Source organism: Brachyhypopomus gauderio, chromosome 5 (genome assembly GCF_052324685.1).
Source record: "Brachyhypopomus gauderio isolate BG-103 chromosome 5, BGAUD_0.2, whole genome shotgun sequence".
Taxonomy (NCBI): domain Eukaryota; kingdom Metazoa; phylum Chordata; class Actinopteri; order Gymnotiformes; family Hypopomidae; genus Brachyhypopomus; species Brachyhypopomus gauderio.
This window is the reverse complement of record NC_135215.1, coordinates 7,961,201-7,980,467: the sequence shown is the minus strand read 5'-3', so window position 1 is coordinate 7,980,467 and position 19,267 is coordinate 7,961,201. Positions and strand designations below refer to the sequence as shown.

General features: G+C 47.5%; 1 protein-coding gene across 2 annotated transcripts; it reads left to right on the top strand.

Annotated features, from left to right (window-relative positions):
- Window positions 1–1,136: 1,136 nt before the first annotated feature.
- On the top strand, window positions 1,137–19,263 carry klhdc10 (kelch domain containing 10). Of its 2 annotated transcripts, XM_077005337.1 has the most exons (10): window positions 1,137–1,379; window positions 6,954–7,043; window positions 8,054–8,275; window positions 8,425–8,579; window positions 9,917–10,065; window positions 10,782–10,866; window positions 11,043–11,109; window positions 11,199–11,246; window positions 11,431–11,570; window positions 17,056–19,263. In XM_077005337.1, the coding sequence occupies exons 1-10, from the start codon at window positions 1,295–1,297 to the stop codon at window positions 17,263–17,265; spliced, it is 1,251 nt and encodes a 416-aa protein (XP_076861452.1). In that variant the 5' UTR covers window positions 1,137–1,294; the 3' UTR covers window positions 17,266–19,263. The 2 variants fall into 2 exon arrangements, with proteins under 2 accessions (XP_076861452.1, XP_076861453.1); XM_077005338.1 differs by lacking the exon at window positions 6,954–7,043.
- The last annotated feature ends 4 nt before the right edge of the window (window positions 19,264–19,267 follow it).

Sequence of the window (19,267 nt, the reverse complement as noted above, 5' to 3'; positions counted from 1 at the left end):
GGCTTATTTGGAAAATCCAGCGTCGGGTTCAGGGGTTTTTGGGCTTCTATTTAGTTGGGCTACTAAATTACCGCGGGAGTTATAAGTCAAACGTGTACAAGTCGACACTAAGAACCAGGAGAACATAACGACATAAGGGAGGACAGTGTGAAACGGAGAGAGAGATCGAGAGAGAGAGAGAGAGAGAGAGAGAGAGAGCGAGAGAGAGAGAGAGACAGAGAGAGAGAGAGAGAGAGAGAGAGAGAGAGAGAGAGAGAATGTGAAGAGAAAACAGCAGTCGATAGCTAATATGCCAGGTAAACGGGGGAAAAAGAAAAAGGTTTGATGGAATGAATTAAAAGTGTCCCTAATGACGAGAAAAGGCATATTGCAAATATTGCAAATGTGAAATAAGAGCTCATTGCAGTGACCTGATTGCCCTAACTGCCACAAACACAGAAGGAATGCTGCTCCATTCCCAAATGCCAGAACATTTGACACAGGCTGCTCGTTTATGGAGTGAAGGAGGCAGAGTTGCAGCTGCTCATGTGCCACTCAAGCATTGTAGCTGTTGATCATTAAGGATGTGTAGTGGAAGACATTTCACAGAAAGGCATTAGTTTACACAGAAATGCACAGCATGATTCATTCAGTGATCGGGCCTGTAGCACATGAAGATCTTTTAGAGGATATGGGAAGTGGGCCATACTCTCTAATCGTTGATGAGAGCACAGATGTTACAACCAAAAAAACAGTTATGTGTAGTCATCAGATGCTCCAGTAAAAACACTCTCGTGGAAAGAACTGTTCAAAAGTTCATAATAGCTCTTCATGTAACCAGAAATCACAAAGCGATTAAAAAAATGTTAAAAGAGGATCAGAGGAGAGAAGAGAGTTCAGGAGGAGCAAGAAATTATTAAGTAAAAGTTCTTTTCTTTTTGCTAATTGTGTTACTATTAAATGTTCTTGACCGGGATATAAAACTGATATAAAAGAACAAATAAAACACTAATGTTACAATATTATTAATGACTTTAATATAAATAGTTTTGCCATTGGCTTCAAATGTGTGACAGACATATACTGTGGGCTAGTTTAAGCTTCTGGAGGGCGGGTGTTAGACTGACTTTGGGCTGGATATTTTTGTAGGACCTGGCAACCCTGGACACACGTTACCCCTGAACGTTCGAGTCGAGCGGTTCCCTGGGAAGAATGGGGTGCGTTATCGGCTTGTAATGTATTATTTGCACTTAATTGAATCACTTTTGTTTTTTTAAGTACACCTATTCGATGATTTAACTGCTATCGACAAAAAATGTCGGCCGCCGAGGGTGCTCACAGCCCGGACCAGCTGAATAAATTTGAGAAACTGTCCGGGAGTTCTCCGCTCAGAGGAGCAGGTCAGTGGAAAAAAAACACATCGACGCGACAAAATTATAACCGACACTCTGTTACTATAGCTACACGCGCACGAGCGAGCTAGCTTAGCGAGCTAGCCGGCGGTTTCTCTCCACAGGATGAAGGACACGGCGTCGTGCTGGAGGCTCTGCCCGTTTACCTGGAGGGTTGTGGGCTTGTTGTGCTAGCTGAGCTAACGTGTCTTAGCCAGTGTTAGGCTAGGTTAGCTCACTAGCTAATTGTCTATGCAAATGCCTCTGTGTGCTAGAGTTTCTGTGCGAGCTAAGCTAACAGGCTGTCGGGTTTTCGGCGTGAAAGGGGTGATGTGCGACATTGAGAAGATGTTCTGGTTTTATTCCTCTATCGCAGAACTGAGCCTCTCTGGCTGTTTGCCTTTCGCTAACTAGTTCTGTTTGCTAAGCTCTGCTAGCTAGTTGCTGATGTGGTTGACAGTTCATGCAATATCTAGACTGTTGGCTTTCCTGCTCTATCTAGACTGTTGGCTTTCCTGCTCTATCTAGACTGCTGGCTTTACCGCTCTTTCTAGACTGCTGGCTTTACCGCTCTTTCTAGACTGCTGGCTTTACCGCTCTATCTGGACTGCTGGCTTTACCGCTCTATCTGGACTGCTGGCTTTACCGCTCTATCTGGACTGCTGGCTCTACCGCTCTGTCTGGACTGCTGGCTTTACCGCTCTGTCTGGACTGCTGGCTTTACCGCTCTGTCTGGACTGTTGGCGTCACCGCTCTATCTGGACTGTTGGCGTCACCGCTCTATCTGGACTGTTGGCGTCACCGCTCTATCTGGACTGTTGGCGTCACCGCTCTATCTGGACTGTTGGCGTCACCGCTCTATCTGGACTGTTGGCGTCACCGCTCTATCTGGACTGTTGGCGTCACCGCTCTATCTGGACTGTTGGCGTCACCGCTCTATCTGGACTGCTGGCTTCACCGCTCTATTTAGACTGCTAGTTCGCTTAACCTATTCCTAGTTTTCCTCTATATGCCTTCCTATCCTAACTAGCTACCTAACCTAGAGACCCAGCTGGGTTAAGTCAGACCTTTCCATTGAGTATACAGGCAAATGGTTCGATTCTTTTTTCCTTTAATTGGATCAGTTTGCATTAGTGCAAATTGGGGGCAAAAATCTGAAACTCACATTGTCTGGTTTTTAAAGAATAAGTATATAAGAAAATAAGTATTTGGTCACCTACAAACAAGCAAGATTTCTGGCTGTCACAGACACTGTAACTGTAAGCCTCCTCTGTCCTCCACTCATTACCTGTATTAATGTTATGCGTATAACAGACCAAACAGTCATACTCCAAACTCCACTATGGTGAAGACCAAAGAGCTGTCGAAGGACACCAGAAACAAAATTGTAGACCTGCACCAGGCTAGGAAGACTTAAAATCAATAGAATCAACTGTGGGAGCAATAATTAGAAAATGGAAGACCGACAAGACCACTGATAATCTCCCTCGATCGGGGGCCCCACGCAAGATCTCAGCCTGTGGGGTCAAAATGTTCACAAGAACGGTGAGTAGAAGTCCCAGAATCACACGAGGGGACCATGTGAGTGACCTGCAGAAAACTGGGACCAACGTTACAAAGGTTACCGTTAGTAACACACTACGCCAGGGACTCAGATCCTGCAGTGCCAGACGTGTCCCCTCCTTAAGCCAGTACATATCAGTACATATCCGGGCCCATCTGAAGTTTGATAGAGAACATTTGGATGTTCCAGAAGAGTATTGGGAGAATGTCATATGGTCAGATGAAACCAAAGTAGAAATGTTTGGAAGAGAGTGAATGCTGAATTGCATCCAAAGAACACCATACCTGCTGTGAAGCATGGGAGTGGCAACATCATGGGGGTGGCAACATCATGGGGGTGGCAACATCATGGGGGTGGCAACATCATGGGGGTGGCAACATCATGGGGGTGGAAACTTCATGGGGGTGGCAACATCATGGGGGTGGAAACTTCATGGGGGTGGAAACTTCATGCTTTGAGGCTGTTTCTTTGCAAAGGGACCAGGATGACTGATCCGTGTACATGAAAAAATAAATGGGGACATGTATTGTGAGATTTTGAGTGCAAACCTCCTTCCATTAGCAAGGGCTGATGAAACGTGACTGGGTCTTTCAGCATGACAATGATCCCACGCTACCAACCTTGTGAAGACTTACAGAAAACATTTTCTCTAATTTCGGTATTGACCAAATACTTTTTTTCCACCATTGTTTGCAAATAAATTCTTTAAAAAAATTCCTCATTTTGTCTCTCATAGGTCTACCTATGATGTCAATTACAGGCCTCTTATTTTTTAAGTGGGAGAACTTGCACTTTTGGTGACTGACTAAATACTTTTCCCCCCACTGTTTCTACTTCTTCTCTGCAGAATCTATTGTGTTGAATATACTGTGGTGAAAGTCCTGCAATGATAGAAATACGTCTGTCTGTCTAGCTAAAATATTCCAAGTGAATAATTGCGGTGCACTTTAATAATAAGAAAAATTATAGTGAAGTACAGAAAGTTGTCAGAGAAACTGGACCTTTCTGATGGAGGTCCTTCATCAGCTGCACAAGCAAAGTGCTTATGATTTCTTAGGAGTATATACATGAAAAAGAATAACATTAATTGCACAGGTTTCTAAAGTTCCAGGAGTGTAGATCAGCTCTTTTTCTTGGAGTGTTCCAGCTTTATTGCTGGCATAGCAGGAACTTCCAGTGAAATGATACGTGTCATTAATGTCATTAATACAGGGTCCATCAGTACTGGAATGCCTTGCACTGGAACCGACAAATCCATCATTCTGATTGTCCAAAGCTGTTAAACAAACCAATCAGCAATCAGTTTCTCCTATATAAAGCTGATTACATCTCTTGCAAGTAATGCAGTAGACAACTCCTGCAGTAGGCTAATACATGAGGATGAATGGGTGATGACATTTGATCCTGCTGTGCCGGTTATTTTAGTGGCTTTGTTAATAAATACATGCAGCACATCTAGATCGGTTGCAGGATACAGTACCACATTTATTCTCCAATTAGTCATTCATCTCACTCTTGACTCTACGTTGTTGGCCTTGTCTTGAAACTTTTGAGCAGTGTTTGTTTTGAGTTTGGGTTATTAGTTTACCTGAGGTTTACTAATATATTTGGACTGTTTGCACCAATAGTCCAGCATTGGCAATTTTCCAATCTTTTGTGTAGTTTGAATATTTCTTTCTGATAATTTATTATATCAACATATTGCCCATGCCTACTTGATGCATAGATATATTTAAATTTAGGTCAATATCTTGCTTGTAAAATGTGAATATTATTCATTTCTATAGACATTCTACAAAAGAAATGTCACTGTTGTCTGCTGTCTGCATGAGTTCTGACAGTTGTGAGTTCCACAGTGATGTACATGGTTGTTAAGAATTCCCATACTTAAAGACAAGACAAACAGCAAGTGTTGTGTTGTGTGTAATCAAGAAGGTTAATCCCCACCCGCACTATGGTTGTTTGATTTGCGGGGTGTAAATGACTAGCTTGTGATGAAGTATGCCTTTTTCCCAAATACAACTGCAAATTCTATTGGTATGTTTTCCTTTCTACAGGTGATGGTATTTTCACATGTCAAGGGCGATTTCAACACCCAGGGGCTCTCATAAAATCGCCAGCAGCTTAAAAAAATGTTTTCTTTGTTTGTGTTGAAATTTTTTGTGTGTGTGATGAACTTGGAAGTAAGAGCAATTGCTGAGGACCTTGTGTGCCAACTCAGATGATCTGCCTATCTACCTCTATTATGAGGTCTGGGCTGCTGGGGCTCCTTTTGATTCTGTCTTACTTTTTACTTATTGTGAAGCCTTCGTGAATGACCTAACAAGACCATTATCCAAGTACTTGCGTATTACCTTTTTATTTTAATTTCTAAATGAATTCATTCATTTTGTTCACTGTGGATGGAAGGCCTGCTGGTACATATACAATCAGTCTTGTATATTATCAATATTTAAAGATAAATTGAGGTTTAAAGATAAATTGTTCACTGTTGGTTCTCAGCCTGTGGAGGGTTTGTGTGTAGCGTGGAGAGGCTCCCCAGCCCCAGGACCTCTCGACCTTTGGGTTCATATGTGTATATCCTGCTTACTTCATAACATCACCCCCATTCCTCTGTGCTTTGTGTTCAGTGTCCTGTCTCGCATATTGATTGAAATGGAAGTAAGCTGTCATGTTTGGGCCACTGAGCTGGCTTTAATGATGCGCTTGTAAACTGGGATTTTCTAGTTGCTTGATGAGCTGATGGAGTTGATGGGTACTCCTTTCCAACACCCACCAGCTTTTGTTTATAATTTAAATGTTCCAATTGTGATATTGAACTTATATGAGCATTGGGAATACAAATATTGAAATTTTGAATATTCGGTGTGTCTGTGGAGTAAGGCTAATGCAGCATATATTGGTTTTCTACAGTTCTCCAAACTGACTGGAATTTTTTTGATGCATTAAAATTTTATTTACTCAAATTCCAAACAAAAAGTAGCTAGGGATTTATTGTGCAAATGAGTTAGGTCAAAATAGTTCAGTTAACCTAAGAAGACCTGGCCTTATAAAGTTATATACGAGAGGACATGGAGACTGATCAAAACTGTAGTTACAAAACTATTTTAAAGTTTGATGAACTCTTTCATACTTATTTTTATTTTTAAACTCTTTTCTGTATTGAAATTGTTTTACCCTTATTATTCAATACCTGTCATCAGTTATTGACATTTTTAAGCTTACAGACACCGTTTTCCGACAGCTCATGATTGGTTGTGGGAGCGGTTTTAGTGTTGGACAGCTCGTGATTGGCTGGGGGAGCGGTTTTAGTGTGGGTGAGGGGGCACATTTTAATGTGATGAATGATGTGTAATTACAAATAGAGTAATATACAAAGGCCCATGAGAATTTGGTGTAATTAACTAACAACAATGAAAAGTATAGCTACATGGTACTGAAGTATAATTTAGTTGCATATAATACATTTTTATGTGCAGTGCTAACGTACCAGTGATACCTTGCAGATCGTTGAGTGATAAATTGTATATTAATACCCACTGTTATGTTGTGTGTGTGCGCGCATTTTTAAACTATGGTTTACCTATATTATTGATTTTATTTACAATAGAAATGTTTAGGTTAAACAGATTGTGTAAACATAGTTTGTTTTGCAAGATTGTGTGTGTGCTAATTTGTGCACATTGAGTTTAAGTTTGTGCATAATATAATAAGTCATCAGTCATACTTAAATTGAAAACAAAGATGGTAGTTGAGCACTATAGCTGAGGTATAGTAGGGGTGTGTGTGTGTGTGTGTGTGTGTGTGTGTGTGTGTGTGTGTGGGAATAGGAATACTCCCCACCCCTTATATACCTTCATCCAGCCTTTGGTGGACCAACATTCTTCAGTGGTGTCTGTTGTGTGTGTGTGTGGGGGTGTGTGTGTGTGTGTGTGGGTGTGTTTGTGTGTGGGGGGGTGTTTGCTGCCACTGTCCTGCGTTGTTGTCTGTCTGTGTGATTGTGGTGAATGCGGTGACAGGCTCTAAGAAGAAGGTTCGCTGGCTAGAAGCCCGACGAGTCCTCAACCCTTGCCCCAGTCTACGGATCCCAAACAGGTTTTTAAGAGAAGGTGGGTAACACACCAGCCCTTGACTAAACCGAAAAGAAGTGAAAAATACCTCAAAAATGATCAGTTTCACCGAAAGCAACCTGAGTGTGTGGTAGCTGGTTCTGTTTCTCCTGGTTATTCTACCCCTTCAAAGCTGCTCTCTTCCCTTCTGGTGCAAGCTGGACTCTTCCCTTCTGCCCGGGTTCCTTCAGCGTGGCTTTCACTGTAGAACCGTGACCTAGGCCATTTCTTTGTGTCTGGAAATGTGCTTTTCTATGTGCATTACTTATTTTGTGTGTATCTGTGTGTGTGTGTGTGTGTGTGTGTGTGTGTGTCTGTATGTATGAGATTGTGTGTGTAAGGATTCACATGTTTGACCTATTTTCCTGGTCCTCTTTTGTAACGTTCATGTTTGAGGGCACAGACGAAGTTACAAGGCAGATATCAAGGTCGAAGTATTTGAAAGGGTGTGGTCGTTTGCTCCGGGCAGGTGGAGACTGCTTCACTGCTGATTCGTGTTACACATGTGATTGTGTTTGTGTGTGGCGACGAGGCATCGTAAAAGCAACCAGTTCTCAGGTTGGATGTTTCACCTTCTCGCAACTATGGCAACCAGTCTGACTGATGGAGTAGTGGGGAAGCATGTCCCTGAAGTGGCGTTGATCCAAAGCTGTACATTTTAACGCAAAATCAACCAGAGTGCATGGATGTCTGCAGACGTCAAAGAATAACCACACACACTTTGCCTTTTCCTCCACAGCGTCTCTGTGCCAAGCTTACTGGTGCTCTGCCCTCTTAATCCACGGCCTTGAGCAAACTTATTACGTATGCGTATTATTGGCGCTTGTATAATGAAACCAGTGTCTAACGACTTGCTTAATTGTCCATTTGCTGCAGCCTCATTCAAACAGGTGCTGAAGCATAAAGACGCCTGTCCAAGACACCCTGTCAGAGCGAGGAGGGCCGTCCGGGTGACGGGACCTGCGTTTGCCTCTGCTGACCTCACCTTTGACCCCCGTCTGTCTCCGCAGGTCACCGAGCACCCCCAGCTCGCAGTGGACACCGCTGTGTCGCCGACAACACCAACCTGTATGTGTTTGGAGGCTACAACCCGGACTACGACGAGTCGGGCGGCTTGGAGAATGAGGACTACCCGCTGTTTCGGGAGCTGTGGAGGTACCACTTTGCCACAGGAACATGGCAGCAGATCCGTACAGAGGGCTACATGCCCACAGAGCTGGCCTCCATGTCAGGTGACCCCCCCAAACCCCGCCCACCATTCATCACCACGCATCGTGGCCTTCCTTAGTCTTGCACTCATTTGATATTAATTGATTGATTTGATTGATTTATTTGGAACCAGCCCTTAGTTATGCAGACCTGTCCTTCCTGTGTCTCCCAGCTGTTTTGCACGGTAACAACCTGCTTGTGTTTGGTGGCACTGGAATTCCATTCGGTGAAAACAACGGCAACGATGTTCACGTCTGCAACGTCAAATACAAGAGATGGTCCTTACTTAACTGCAGGGGGAAGAAACCCAGCCGGATATACGGACAGGTGACGCTAGTCCAGAAAACATCTCACTCAGGAAGAGTGAACCACACATATTTGGACATTGATGCAGTTTTTGCTTTTGGTTTCCACTCTCGTACACAGTGGATTTAAAATGAAACTGGCTAAGCTCGTAAAGTGCTGAATGTTCGCTTTAAAGTGAGGAGTTTTCGTTCATATCAGGTGATGTCGAGACAGCCAAACGGAGAGGTGGTGTCTGAGTCAGTGCCCAGATGTCTGACGGCTGGCCCCCTTCTGAGCTGCGGGAGAGATCTCGTGTTGATTCTGAGCATGGAGCATCCGTGTCGTGTCTGCGGTCCGTGTCGTGTATGCGGTCCGTGTCGTGTATGCGGTCTGAGAGGCAGACCAGACACTGTGCCATGAAAGTTGAATGATCCCAATAAATCGCACCCAGACAAAAGCACACGTGTGTTGAATTCAGATGTCTGCTGCATTGTTAAGAAGATAGAACAGACGTGTGTAATTAGCATAAGCGGACAACCTGGCAGACTGGGGAACGCCACAGTGCATGACTCAAACGAGCCTTCAAACACACACAGCTGTGGGGACGGAGGCCAGCAGCACCAAGGAGCTCCAGTCACATGAAGTTGTGCTGCAGCTACTGACAAACCACATTAAAACGATTCATGGTAAACGCATTCATTATGTTTAAAATATAAGCGGGGAGGGTATCACCGGCCACAACACCTGTGGAAATGGGTCCTCATAGACAGGCTTTAAATCACGCACCGTTCATTTCCCTGGCCGCTTAAAAACCATTAACATAAACGACTGGTTTAAACCTCAAGCATTTATAATTTCATAATATTATAAAAACTGTGTCTGGTTAAGGGCCAAATCGTTTTCGTGTTGTTAGAAACATTGACCGTTGTTGGGGTTGCTCAAGTTTCCACAGTAATATGCTATAATGGTCCCAGCTCCTCGAAAGCTGAATTTCTTTTGCTCTTTTGTGCTGTGTGCATAAATAATCTCGTGGTCCAATGATGATTGGTCTAATTTTGGGGTAATTTGGAAAGAAAAATCTGTTTCCAAGGAAAAGAGAAACTCTTACATTGCCAGAAGCCTGGAGCCTTTTATGTATTTGAACATATAAATCATACAAATCATGTTCTCCTGTACCTGTTTACTTGAACTGTACAGTAATGTGTCAGCTGTGATTGCTGTATAGCTCACCCTGCATGAACGTAAAAACCATCAAATTAAAGCTAACATTCTACACTTTAAGCTGGTTTGCTCAGTCTCTGTCCTCTAAACACGAGAAAGACCTTTCTATGATGTACTAATGGTTTCAGGAGTGCGTTAACTCCCTATTTCCTGTTCAGGCGATGGCCATCATAAATGGCTTCTTGTACGTGTTCGGTGGGACAACGGGCTACATCTACAGTACAGATCTCCACAGGCTGGACCTCACCACACGCGAGTGGATGCATCTCAAGCCCAACAACCCTCCAGATGACCTTCCCGAGGAACGGTGAGTGACCTTTGACCTTCAACCTCATGCGGTATGGCTGAGTGGTAGTGTGCACCAAGAGATACTGTTTCAGTGTCGCTTTGCGGTTCAGAGCGCTACGCTTATGCACTCTGCAGGGCATGGTTCTGTAAGCGTTTGGTGCACGACCATTTGCCATGTGTGTGTGGGGGGGCTTGCTGACATACCTTCACTGAACAGTTCCAGTTACTGTGCGTTACACCTTCAGCTCAAGCAAATGCAGTGGGGAAATATCAAAAGAAAAAAAGACAGGGAAAATGTCTTCAGGACACTCTAGAGATGCACGCCAGAAGACACGTGTTTCAGAAGTCAGCCGGGCTTCCAAGAAGGTGCCTGCCAGTCTGTGTTTAGCAGCCCAACAGATTGAAAACAGAACCGTGACCGTGTGCATGAGTCTGTGGTGAAAGACCCAGCCGTCTGGAACAAAACACACTGCTGGAGACTTCAGGGGGATGGATGTGTTTGTGGGAGTAACACCAACATGATCACATGACGTCAGTGACCCTAGCGTGGAGCACCCTGATGTGACCCCACATTGGAAAATGGGCCTTGGTTACACTTGTTCCTCTGTGTCCTTTTGTTTAAATACATCAGCCTGTTTTAATTACATGTGTAGGGATTGCGTTTTCAGTACAGCTGTGGTGGTAAAGCAGACAGGAGTGTATGTATGGGTAACGCATCTAATTTCCTTTGCACAGATACAGGCACGAAATAGCCCATGACAGACAGAGGATCTACATCTTAGGGGGAGGAACCTCTTGGACGTCCTACCCTTTAGACAAGGTACATTCAAGAGCTGAAAGACAAGTTTGAGACTTCACACACACTCACATCCATTAATCCTTTGCAAATGTTCTGTAACCCCCCCCCCCCCCCCCCCCCCCCCCCCACCACCACCAAGGTTCACCAGCATTCCTGTTTGTTCCATTAAATCTGACTTGTTGCTTCCTGTGTTACAGATTCATGCGTATAATCTTGAAACGAATTCATGGGAGGAGATCATGACGAAGCCTCACGAGCAGATAGGTCAGGCTCGCCGTCTTTTACCATCACACTGTACCAAGAAGGACAAACCTTAAAGGGGCGGTGCTAATGATGCGTAATGTGTACGGCAGGGTACCCAGCTCCTAGGAGATGCCATAGTTGTGTGCAGATTAAAAATGGTAAGTCCCAACTCAAACGATCGATTGTTCTGTCTGGCCATACTGTTGATCTGTGATGTGATGGTTTACCTGTTGTTTCTGCGGCGTTAATACGGTAAGTTCCCAGCTCAGATTACTGATCACTCAAACTGCGGTCAGCACAGTTTTCCTTATCGATGGCTTCTTGCATGACGTTTGTCTGCAGATGTTTTTATATGTGGGGGCTATAATGGCGAGGTGATCCTGGCAGACCTGTGGAAGATCAGCCTCCAGACGTTCCAGTGGACCAGGCTCCCCGCCGCCATGCCCGAGCCAGCATACTTCCACTGTGCTGCTGTCACCCCGGTCAGTGGCTCCCGGTCTGCTGCCCTATTCCCCAACACCACCCAGACGCCACACCCACAACATACACCTCCACCTCCACACCCACAACACACACCTCCACACCCACAACACACACCTCCACCTCCACACCCACAACACACACCTCCACCTCCACACCCACAACACACACCTCCACCTCCACACCCACAACACACACCTCCACCTCCACACCCACAACACACACCTCCACCTCCACACCCACAACACACACCTCCACACCCACAACACACACCTCCACCTCCACACCCACAACACACACCTCCACCTCCACACCCACAACACACACCTCCACACCCACAACACACACCTCCACAACACACACCTCCACACCCACACCCACAACACACACCTCCACACCCACAACACACACCTCCACACCCACACCCACAACACACACCTCCACACCCACAACACACACCTCCACACCCACAACACACACCTCCACACCCACAACACACACCTCCACACCCACACCCACAACACACACCTCCACACCCACACCCACAACACACACCTCCACACCCACACCCACAACACACACCTCCACACCCACAACACACACCTCCACCTCCACAACACACACCTCCACACCCACAACACACACCTACACCACCTCCACACCCACAACACACACCTACACCACCTCCACACCCACAACACACACCTACACCACCTCCACACCCACAACACACACCTCCACCACCTCCACACCCACAACACACACCTCCACCTCCACAACACACACCTCCACCTCCACACCTCCACAACACACACCTCCACCTCCACACCCACAACACACACCTCCACCTCCACAACACACACCTCCACCTCCACAACACACACCTCCACCTCCACACCTCCACAACACACACCTCCACACCCACAACACACACCTCCACCTCCACACCCACAACACACACCTCCACACCCACACCCACAACACACACCTCCACCTCCACAACACACACCTCCACCTCCACACCTCCACAACACACACCTCCACCTCCACACCCACAACACACACCTCCACCTCCACAACACACACCTCCACCTCCACACCTCCACAACACACACCTCCACCTCCACACCCACAACACACACCTCCACACCCACAACATACACCTCCACCTCCACACCCACAACACACACCTCCACCTCCACACCCACAACACACACCTCCACACCCACAACACACACCTCCACACCCACACCCACAACACACACCTCCACACCCACACCCACAACACACACCTCCACACCCACACCCACAACACACACCTCCACACCCACACCCACAACACACACCTCCACACCCACACCCACAACACACACCTCCACACCCACAACACACACCTCCACCTCCACACCCACAACATACACCTCCACCTCCACACCCACAACACACACCTCCACACCCACACCCACAACACACACCTCCACACCCACAACACACACCTCCACACCCACAACACACACCTACACCACCTCCACACCCACAACACACACCTCCACCACCTCCACACCCACAACACACACCTCCACCACCTCCACACCCACAACACACACCTCCACCACCTCCACACCCACAACACACACCTCCACCACCTCCACAACACACACCTCCACCTCCACACCTCCACAACACACACCTCCACCTCCACACCCACAACACACACCTCCACACCCACAACATACACCTCCACCTCCACACCCACAACACACACCTCCACCTCCACACCCACAACACACACCTCCACCTCCACACCCACAACACACACCTCCACCTCCACACCCACAACACACACCTCCACACCCACACCCACAACACACACCTCCACACCCACACCCACAACACACACCTCCACACCCACACCCACAACATACACCTCCACCTCCACACCCACAACATACACCTCCACCTCCACACCCACAACACACACCTCCACACCCACAACACACACCTCCACACCCACAACACACACCTCCACACCCACAACACACACCTCCACACCCACAACACACACCTACACCACCTCCACACCCACAACACACACCTCCACCACCTCCACACCCACAACACACACCTCCACCACCTCCACACCCACAACACACACCTCCACCTCCACAACACACACCTCCACCTCCACACCTCCACAACACACACCTCCACACCCACAACACACACCTCCACACCCACAACATACACCTCCACCTCCACACCCACAACACACACCTCCACCTCCACACCCACAACACACACCTCCACACCCACAACACACACCTCCACCTCCTCCACACCCACAACACACACCTCCACCTCCTCCACACCCACAACACACACCTCCACCTCCTCCACACCCACAACACACACCTCCACACCCACAACACACACCTCCACAACACACACCTCCACCTCCACAACACACACCTCCACCTCCACAACACACTCCTCCACAACACACACCTCCACCTCCACAACACACACCTCCACACCCACAACACACACCTACACACACCTCCACCTCCTCCACACCCACAACACACACCTCCACCACCTCCACACCCACAACACACACCTCCACCACCTCCACACCCACAACACACACCTCCACCACCTCCACACCCACAACACACACCTCCACCTCCTCCACACCCACAACACACACCTCCACCACCTCCACACCCACAACACACACCTCCACCACCTCCACACCCACAACACACACCTCCACCTCCACACCCACAACATACACCTCCACACCCACAACACACACCTCCACCTCCTCCACACCCACAACACACACACCTCCACACCCACAACACACACCTACACACACCTCCACCTCCTCCACACCCACAACACACACCTCCACCACCTCCACACCCACAACACACACCTCCACCACCTCCACACCCACAACACACACCTCCACACCCACAACACACACCTCCACACCCACAACACACACCTCCACACCCACAACACACACCTCCACACCCACAACACACACCTCCACACCCACAACACACACCTCCACACCCACAACACACACCTCCACACCCACAACACACACCTCCACACCCACAACACACACCTCCACACCCACAACACACACCTCCACACCCACAACACACACCCACAACACACACCTACACCACCTCCACACCCACAACACACACCTCCACCACCTCCACACCCACAACACACACCTCCACCACCTCCACACCCACAACACACACCTCCACCTCCACAACACACACCTCCACCTCCACACCTCCACAACACACACCTCCACCTCCACACCTCTACAACACACACCTCCACCTCCACACCCACAACACACACCTCCACACCCACAACACACACCTCCACCTCCACACCCACAACACACACCTCCACCTCCACACCCACAACACACACCTCCACCTCCACACCCACAACACACACCTCCACCTCCACACCCACAACACACACCTCCACACCCACACCCACAACACACACCTCCACACCCACAACACACACCTCCACCTCCACACCCACAACACACACCTCCACCTCCACACCCACAACACACACCTCCACACCCACAACACACACCTCCACACCCACAACACACACCTCCACACCCACAACACACACCTCCACACCCACAACACACACCTCCACACCCACAACACACACCTCCACACCCACAACACACACCTACACCACCTCCACACCCACAACACACACCTCCACAACACACACCTCCACCTCCACAACACACACCTCCACCTCCACACCTCCACAACACACACCTCCACCTCCACACCCACAACACACACCTCCACACCCACAACATACACCTCCACCTCCACACCCACAACACACACCTCCACCTCCACACCCACAACACACACCTCCACACCCACAACACCCACAACACACACCTCCACCTCCTCCACACCCACAACACACACCTCCACCTCCTCCACACCCACAACACACACCTCCACAACACACACCTCCACCTCCACAACACACACCTCCACAACACACACCTCCACCTCCACAACACACACCTACACACACCTCCACCTCCTCCACACCCACAACACACACCTCCACCACCTCCACACCCACAACACACACCTCCACACCCACAACACACACCTCCACAACACACACCTCCACCTCCACAACACACACCTCCACAACACACACCTCCACCTCCACAACACACACCTCCACAACACACACCTCCACCTCCACAACACACACCTCCACACCCACAACACACACCTACACACACCTCCACCTCCTCCACACCCACAACACACACCTCCACCTCCTCCACACCCACAACACACACCTCCACACCCACAACACACACCTCCACAACACACACCTCCACCTCCACAACACACACCTCCACACCCACAACACACACCTACACACACCTCCACCTCCTCCACACCCACAACACACACCTCCACCACCTCCACACCCACAACACACACCTCCACCACCTCCACACCCACAACACACACCTCCACCTCCTCCACACCCACAACACACACCTCCACCTCCTCCACACCCACAACACACACCTCCACCACCTCCACACCCACAACACACACCTCCACCTCCACACCCACAACACACACCTCCACACCCACAACATACACCTCCACACCCACAACATACACCTCCACACCCACAACACACACCTCCACCTCCTCCACACCCACAACACACACACCTCCACACCCACAACACACACCTACACACACCTACACCTCCTCCACACCCACAACACACACCTCCACCACCTCCACACCCACAACACACACACCTCCACACCCACAACACACACACCTCCACACCCACAACACACACACCTCCACACCCACAACACACACACCTCCACACCCACAACACACACACCTCCACACCCACAACACACACACCTCCACACCCACAACACACACACCTCCACACCCACAACCCACACACTTCCACAACCCACACCTCCACACCCACAACCCACACCTCCACACCCACAACCCACACACCTCCACACCCACAACCCACACACCTCCACACCCACAACAAACAACACACACCTCCACACCCACAACCCACAACACACACACCTCCACACCCACAACCCACAACACACACACCCACAACACACACCCCCACAACACACACCCCCACACCTCCACACCCACAACACACACCTCCACACCCATAACCCACACTTCCACACCTTCCTATAACCTTATCATTTGACATTTATTCTGTTTGCACAGTTGTTTGCTATTGAGCTGTTGATTTTGAATTCAGAATCTAGAGGTTTGAGCTTTCTAATGATAATTTAAAGCATTCCTCCTTCATGGATGCCCACGTGTAGCTTGGCAGTCTAAACTTGACCTAAATCCTGTTTCTTGCATGTCCTGTTAGGCTGGATGCATGTATATCCATGGAGGTGTTATCAACATCCACGAGAACAAGAGGACCGGCTCTCTGTTTAAGATCTGGCTGGTGGTGCCCAGCCTGCTGGAGCTGTGTTGGGAGAGACTTCTCAGAGCCTTCCCTCACCTGGGCCACCTGTCCACCATGCAGCTGCTCAACCTGGGCCTCACACAGGAACTCATCGAACGCTTAAAATGAACAGCAGGTGTGCGTGTGTGTGTGTGTGTATCAGCTTAGGAAGTGAGGACACGGGAGATAGGGCATCTGAGCCGGTCTCTGGACACAAGGAACGCAGGATTGATTTCTACAGACCCTTTCCTCTTCTGGAACACGCCCTATGATGTAGCCTGCCTTAAAACCAAAAACTATGGGATGCCTTTTTTTTCCTTTGCGTATGCACTTTTAACGATTTAAAATATCATGTGGAATGTTTTGAGTCTTTTCCCCCGTCCTTCTGTACAGAAGTCAGTGACCTAAAAACGCGTTTTTCAGGACGGCTCTTATTTTACTGGCCTTTTCCACAGGGCTGCATGTTTTGACACTTTTGTTTAATAAATATAACTTAATTTCTTAACTTCCCATCATTTAAGCATCTGGTTTACTCTTTATGGGTCTTGAAATAGTAAGAATTGACAGTCTTGATAATGAAGGAGAACGTGCTGTAGTCCAGCCGCTGCACTGACTATGAACTCATGTGACTTTGTGCACGTTCAGTCAGCTCTGTTCAGTCATGGCCTCTCTGAGAGGCAGGCGCTGTACGTTTGAGAGGGGCCGTCACTGCAGGCTGGCGTGATTGGTGGTGGTGTGGTGGACACTACCTCATCTATCAGTTAGATGGAGGAGTGAAGCTTCTTGGACCCTGTATGGTACCCAGTGTAAATGTGATATAAACTAATGTTGAGTATTATTAATCAGCAACATGTAGACACACACATTCATCGTTCATACCTGTTTTTTTTTTTTTTTTTTTTTTTCCTTTCCTGATGCTTGATAATCTAGTCAAAACAAAACAGTAAGATATTCTCTTTACTGAAACAGAACAGTAAGATATTTTTATTGGATGTTTTCTGCTCTTCTCTTAATTGTGTAACCAATGTTTTTTTTCACTGTGAATAAGGTGCTCTTTAATTTACTTTTAATGCTTTTAATGAAATAAAGTGATATTTGTTTTCTTGCCAAAACAAAATAGCCCTCACCTAAATTATGGCATTAGATAGTTGTTCATTAAACTGATTGAGTGCCTTTTCACGGAAGACCTGGTTCTGTGCTAAACTGAGCGTTTCACTGGCAACAGCAGGCCATGCGATGGCGACGCTTCATTAAATGTGCTCGTTAAAAGCAGAACCTCTAAAGCGGTACGTGAAGGCTCGGTGAGGCAGAGGATCGATTTATTAAAGTTCAGATAACTCGAGAGGGAACTCCTGTTGTGTGACCATGTAAGATACGTTCTATTTGTTATTTATATACATCGGTGTGTTTTGGGGCGTGGGGGTCTTGTTTTCTGTACTGGCAGTGCATGTACAGAATTAGCAATAATACATCTGAAGACTCGTTTTACTATAATTATAATAAATGTCTCAATATCTTGTTGAAAACTAATCTAATAGTAACAGACATCATTTGACAAAACCAAATAATACATTTCATTCTATAAACGTGAAGGATATTGTCGAGTCTTACTCCCCGTATTCTACATACTGAATGACTGTTTCACTAAAGCAATTGGGTAGCATTAGTAAATGTGATTAACAATACTCAAAAACAGCCATAAACTAGTTTGCTGAATTGGGGTTGTGTTCTTTTATTTGATATCGGAACGTCTTTAGTGTTGAGAGTCAAGCGTGCCCAGAACAGCCCTCCCTATGTATGGTCTTACAGCCCTAGACCGCTTGAGGTTAAGACCACCTGTGGCTCTCAATAACCTCTGTACCAAACTGCATTGGTCTGATTATATATTACAAACAGAAATGCTGTATATGTCTGTGACAGAGAGAGAGAGAGAGAGAGAGACTTCTGACTGTGTTGTGTGTGAGTGGAAAAGGATGAGCCTCACTGCAGTAATACTCCTGTTGTGCTGCTAATGGTTTGAAGGCAGTTACTGTTGGTTACTTTAATGGTTACTGATCACCTGTGTTAGTGTAGCTGGTTTATTTTTTCATCATTGGAAAACAAATAAATTTGTTCAGTTGTGTCATACTCA